This window comes from Otolemur garnettii, unplaced genomic scaffold, assembly GCF_000181295.1.
Source record: "Otolemur garnettii isolate 467f Iridium unplaced genomic scaffold, OtoGar3 scaffold00108, whole genome shotgun sequence".
In the NCBI taxonomy this organism is placed as follows: domain Eukaryota; kingdom Metazoa; phylum Chordata; class Mammalia; order Primates; family Galagidae; genus Otolemur; species Otolemur garnettii.
The window spans coordinates 7,004,361-7,010,955 of record NW_003852503.1 but is presented as its reverse complement, the minus strand read 5'-3'; the positions used below and the strand labels follow the sequence as shown (position 1 = coordinate 7,010,955).

General features: G+C 45.2%; 1 protein-coding gene across 1 annotated transcript in view; it reads right to left on the bottom strand.

Moving 5' to 3' along the window:
* DSCAML1 (DS cell adhesion molecule like 1) overlaps positions 1 to 6,595 on the bottom strand; it is a 335,603-nt gene that overhangs the window by 35,452 nt on the left and 293,556 nt on the right. The window contains exons 15-16 of the mRNA XM_003796863.1: positions 5,324 to 5,491; positions 3,918 to 3,988 (exon numbers count right to left, since the gene is read on the bottom strand). Coding sequence (XP_003796911.1) covers positions 3,918 to 3,988; positions 5,324 to 5,491 — 239 coding nt within the window. The remainder of the gene's footprint in view (positions 1 to 3,917; positions 3,989 to 5,323; positions 5,492 to 6,595) is intronic.

The following is a 6,595-nucleotide window of genomic DNA, read 5'->3' as shown; positions in this document are numbered from 1 at the left end:
TTTTTTTTTTTTTTGAGACAGAGTCTCAAGCTGTCGTCCTGGGTAGAGTGCTGTGGCATCATAGCTCACAGCATCCTCAAACTCTTGGGCTTAAGAGATTCTATTGCCTCAGCTTCCCAAGTAGCCGGGAATTTGTTGCAATTGTCATTGTTATTTAACTGGCCCCAGCCCGGCTCAAACCTACCAGCCTGGTTGTATGTGGCTTGTGCCCTACCAACTGAGCTATGGGCACCACTGAAAGAATAAAATTCTGACTATGTTACAACCTGAATGGATCTTGAAGACATATAGAAAGTGAAATAAACCAGAACATAAGAGGACAGATATTGGATGATTCCACTTATACCTAGAACAGGCAAATTCACAGAGACAGAAAGTAGAATAGAGATTTCCAGGAGCTGAGAGGAGGGGATACGGGCAGTTCCCATTTTATGGGTTACAAGTTTCAGTTTGGGCTGATGGAACAGTTCCAGGAATGACTTCTATGAAACCAACTTACTCACACTTTCTTATAAAAGATAGAACACAACTATAGTCCAGGATGAAGGAGAGAAGTGGCGTGAGTGGGAAGGGAGGGGAGGGGGGAGGTTTGACAGAGGAAGGGTAAAAGGCGGGATCACGCCTATGGAACATAGGACAAGGGTACAAGTCAAATCTGTGAAATGTAGAACATGGATGTTCTGGCACAATAATCAAGTAAATGAGGTGAAAACTATGTTGATTGGTTTAATGTAACCATGTTAGATTATATAAAAAAAATCAGCACATTGTAACCCGCATATGCATGAGTGTATTCATGATCTATGTGTATTTGACTTAATAAAAAAAAAAAGTTCCTGGAATGGGTGATGGTGACACAACATTGTGAGTGACTTCCTGCCACTCAACTGCACATTTGAACATGGTGAAAATGGTCAATTTCATGTTACGTGTATGTCACTAAAACTAAAGCCACCATCAGTCTGCAGCGGGAAAATACGCTCTCACTCCAGGTTTGAACACTGGAGCACACCCAGCCACACGCACGCACACACACATACGCGCACGCGCACACACACACACACACACACACACAGATGTCTTGAGAGAGAAAACAGACACATGAATACTGACACATACTGTGCTCACACATGACCACACACATGCACACACAATCTTGGTGTATCTACTCATGCCCAGAACCAGGAACACCCAGGTTCAGAGCCATCAAAGCAAACATCCTAACCCACACCCCTCCTCCCTACCCCCAGACACATTTAGACTCCTTCTAAACAATTAGAAGCTGGCTCCTTTAACAACTGGGCCTGCCCATCTATAAATTGAGACAGAACACCCACCCCAGGGCATTTAAAACCGGCTTGCATCAGGGTTTTAAAAACAATGAAGTTAATTTAAAAGCACACCTTTTATTGTACTAAGACATAGTAAGATCAAAAACAATTAAGTTAGTAAAACAGCCTTACTGGTTTTCTTTTTTGTTTTGTTTTTAGTCAATGAATGTTTTAAATGAACTGCATTTTCAAACTCACTGTTAACTCAATAAAATGAAGTTTTTAATTTAACATAATTGTTTTGAACTCACTAAATAGGTGTGTGCGCGTATGTGTTTAATTGACTTGACTTTTGGTTGCTGCTTGAATGATGTTTCTCTTTGCACACGGGCAGTCCCACTCGTTTGTCTATAAGTGGACAAATTTCTGTATTTGGGTCTGTCTGCGCACATGTATGCCTGCACACACTCACACACACACAGACACCTACTTTGGACGCAGACATCTCTTTAAGGGCCTGATACCTTCATAGGGTCTTTACATTGATAGCTAATCTCACATTACTTGTACATATATCCATCCCCAGGCACATTGATATAAACATCATTATGCAATGGCACACCTAGCTACTTCCCAGACCTCTCTACACCATGATACACACCTGTACACATTACCTATCAACAATACTGACTGAGACCTGGACAGGTGTCCAGGCATACCCTGATATATACATGTCTAATAATATTCCATATTTATACAAATCTCAACAGATTCTTCTTTCCTTCTCTCCATTTTTCTTTTCTCTTGTCTCTTTCTCCTCCCCTACCCCCCTAACAGACACACTCAAGATTTAAATCAATCTTAACAATATTTCTCTGAAGCATTAAGAAATCAATAGGGCTGATTGCAAATTTATGTCATAAAGCAGGGGTGATCCATCTCGCAGAAAGAGTCTTAAAATGAAGTGACTTATCTTCAAGTGAATCTTTATTTTTCATTAATCTGTTTCTCAGCGTTAAAAAAAAAATCCCCTGAGAAGTCAGCCCAAAATTTATTGACCGGCTGGCTCATTCTGAAGTTCTAACTTTCTAATCAATTTTATTTTTCATTATGAGACTTTGGAGAAATAAATCTGATTCTAAATTTTTATCAACCTCTGGGTCAGAGCTTTGTAGCCAAATGTCTCAGTATTTTACATACTTATTCATTTCCCTGCCTGCACCTCCTGGGTCCATGGGAGTAATCCTAGGAAACTGATCCAGAGCCAGGACACTAGCAAGACTTGGGGATTGGACCCCAGGCTGCACCCCACTTCCTGAGAAGTGCCCTGGAGCTCAGCTCTGAATCTGGAGGGAACCCTGGCACTAGGTATTAACTAGGTAGGCTGGGGCCCTCAGGAAGGATCAATTGTCCAACCCCTGTCTCACTTTCATCCTGGCTAGAACCAGGCTGCTGCTGCTATGTGTGTGTGTGTGTGTGTGTGTGTGTGTGTGTGTGAGAGAGAGAGAGAGAGAGAGAGAGAGAGAGAGGAGAGAGATTGAGAGATTGTCTTCTCAGGGAAACATCACTGAATCTCCTTTCTTCTCAAGTCTTCCTTTCTGAAGTACCAGGGCTTTTCCTATCAGGAGTTAGGGTCAGAAAATGACCTAGGACAATTGATTCCTAATGAAGCTGGGAAAGTCCACCCCAAGCCCCATTGTCGAGACAGGAAACCTTCAGAAAGAACATTGGATGGGCAGGAAGAATGCTCTCTGCTCCAGAAGGCCCTGCAGTGGGCTGTGGAGGGAAGATGGCTTGGGGCTCTGGACTGCATCAAAGCCTTACTTCCCTCTACTTGAATGACTGTGGGCAGTTGATCCCCCAGCTGTGTACTGTGATCTCCTCTGATAGACAGGGATGAGAACATCTCCTCCAGTCACCCCCAGGAAAGGGGAGAGAATCAGTCAAGTCAGTGTACGGGAAAGCACGTGGAGACTGCAGGATGCAGTGCAAAAGGAAGCTTCTGGATTGTCAGCCCTTCTGGGCCCAGGGAGGGATATGGCAGTAGGGCCAGAGCCACCATGAAAGCATGCTTAGTTCTGCTCAAGGTTGTTCTGCTCTGTTTCCCTGCCCAGCTGTGGAATCTCCTCTAAGATTTTCCTTAAGTGACAGATGCTTCAGCCACCCCCTTGATCTTATAGGTCTCTGCCCCTTAGAAATGAGTGCAGCACATACTGGTTTCTTTTCTCTGCCTCTCTCCCACCTTCAGAGGAAGGAAGGTAGGTATTTTCATCCTGCTGTTACAGAGGAGGAACTCTGCACAAAATTGAATCTAATTCCAAGCTGATTACAATATGTGGGGTTTGGAGGATGAGCCAGCGTAGTGAAGAACCATCTTTCCTTCTTGGCACTGCCAGATTCTTCATCCCACTTCAGGCACAGGCTCCATTAGTGGGTCAGGGCAGAGAAGGGAGTGGGGGTTGGCAGGGGGACGTGCCCTTTATGCCACTCTCCTTATACCCCTCAAACCTCACTGGATCTAGTGAGAAACAGGCATGGGCATTATATGAAACCAGAGACTAGCAAGCCTGCTGGGGGCTTCTTCTTAGCTTAAGGAGGGAGGAGGGAAGAAGGCATTTCAGGGGAGGTGCTTTCGACCTCACTTACCTTCCAGGTTACTTGGATGCTCTGTGAAGTCACTGGCTGCAAGGTGACATCCATGGGGGGCCCATCGGGAGCTAAGGAGAGGGGGAAGAAGCAACATTTTGAGTCAAGTCTATGTTCTCACCCCATCCTCCCGGGCTAGAGGACTCCTGGCGGAGAAAAACTCAGATGTGGATAGCAGAGAAACTTAGTTTGAGTTCCCCTGACATTATCACAGGGTTTTAATTTCCTCTCCATTCTCCATAATTTGCTGAAAATAAAGCAAACAATGACAATGAGAGACGACATCCAGTAGGGCAGCAAACGTTTTTAAAAGCTTGGTGCTATCAAGTGTCTGCTTCAGGCAAGGAATTCCTTCTAGCAGCAGGAATTCTCATCCACTGATCACAGGAGAGCAAACTGGTACAATACTTTGCAAAGCATTCTGGCATTTTTTGTTAAAGGTAGGAGTAAACGCTTGTCTGATGACTCTGTAATTCCACAACCGCTTATATCTCCTAAAGAAACCCATGAACCTGGGCACTAGCATGTAAACACAGGAACAGTCCCTGCAGCATTTTCGGTATAGCCCCGACTATAAACAATCCCAATGTCCATTCACAGTAGACAGACTATAATACAGTCACATAGCGGAATATCATTCAGCATTGAAAGTGCACAAATGATACAGCTATGCCAATGACAGGGATGAGGCTGGCAAAAATAATATTGACCCAAACAAGCAAGGCACGGAAGAATATACAAAGGGTAATTCTATGAATCTATTGGAAAATAGGCCAAATGAAACTATATGGCTTTCTGCACATACATTGTGGGGACAGTATAAAATAGGAAAGCAAGAAAATTAGTAATATAAAAGTTAGCATCCTGGTTACTTCAGGGGAGGGAGGGGGTTACTTCAGGAAGGGGTATTGGAAGGCCCTCTGGCATGCTGAGAGTTGATAAGGAGTGTTGGTTATACTAGTTATTACTTGATGATTGTAAAGCTGTATATATACGTTATATGTACTTTTCTGCATTAGTGTGTATTTCCCAATAACAAATAAAAGAAAACACAGCAAGAGAAATTTTGTTTAAACTTCCAAGAAAACTCCATGACAAAGGTTGCAGAAAATGGTCCAGGGACTAGTACTCCATCCTTTGCAGATGTGTCTTTTCCAGACAGTGTGGGACAGGAGGATTGGGGCAGAACCATGGACAGCTCCCCAAAGCCCAGTATCTAGAACCCCACCCAGACAAGGGTCAGACAGAACAGCCTCCAGAGATCAGAGGTAGACACGAATACTTTGGGATGTCTCTACTCCTTTCTTATAATTGCAAGCTCACTGCCAATAGACAGGGTTGGTGAGGGCCCCAGATGTCCCTGGTTCCCAAGGTCATGGGTAGGGGAGGCCAGGCAAAGTACTCACCAGCCTCCTCAGTGCTGACGGTGAGCTCCTTGCTCGGTTCGCTGCGGCCAATTTTGTTGAAGGAGTACATGCGGATGCTGTACACGGATGCTGGGTGCAGGTCCACGATGTTGGCCTGGTTGATGGTGGGGGAGATGTTACGTGTGGACTGCTTGAAGTCCCAGGAATCTGGAGAGAAGACACCCATGTCACAGCACAGCCAGCCAAACTCTAGGACCTCTTCCCAGCCTCAAGCACCATACATCCCAATCTCAACTCAGATGCCCGGGGCGGGGGGCGGGTGTCCAGCCTGCCCAAACTGAAGAGAGAGGGCACAGGCTTTAACAATGTCATAGAGTGGAAGGGGTCCATCCCTTGATGCTCCAGCTTGGAAGAAGCCTGACCTGCCACTGGCCAGCTTATGAGCTTAAACTTCAGATAGGGGTTAAATGAGAGGTTGCCCAGGGTCCCCCACCAAGATCACCATTTGCTAGCCATCCCTGAGGATCTGACTGGTCAGGGCCCTTCTTCTTGGGCTTTTTATCACATCAGTGACCTGTTCTAACTACAAGATACCCCACACACCCGTTGGTCCCTGTGCAAGGAGGAAGCCAAGTCTTCCCCCCCTCCTTTTTCTTCTCTCCATTTGTGACTTCTGTGTTTCTTTTACTGTGTACTTGTGAGGTGGTGAGCTTGAGTGTTGCATGTCAGGGTTGGCGGGGGACAGACCAAGTACCAGAGTCCCCAGGCCACACCTATGCTCTTCCCTTTCACCAGCAGAAGATTGCGCTCTGAGCTGTTAGGGCCAAGGACCAACAAAGACATTAACAAGTTCGTGATTTCCCCGGAGGGAATGGGAGTCCGTCTCAGGGCTAATGTTTAGCAAAATTGTAGAATGTGGAAAATACCAGCCGAGCACCATTCAGGGGTACTCTGACTCTAAGTACCCTGTGTTTCCAGAGGAATCCAGTCATTCAGTGAGTATATTTTTTAGTGCACCCACCAGGGGATGCCAGAGAAAAATGGGAGGGGGCTCAGGTATAGCAGCGCCTCAGCCAGGACCTTCCAAACCCGGAATTCTCCACCAGATCACTTTTGTGACACCTTACTTTCAAAAGAAAAAAAAAAAAAGGCAAAGCACAGGAAACAAGCTGATAGTAGGACTTAAAAATGTTCCCAGGGCATGTCCGGATGTCACTATTCAGTCTAATTTTCTATGCCTCTTAAATCCACTGTACAGTATCCCGACAAATTCTCAGATTCTCAGTAGAAAAGATTAAACTGTATTCACTA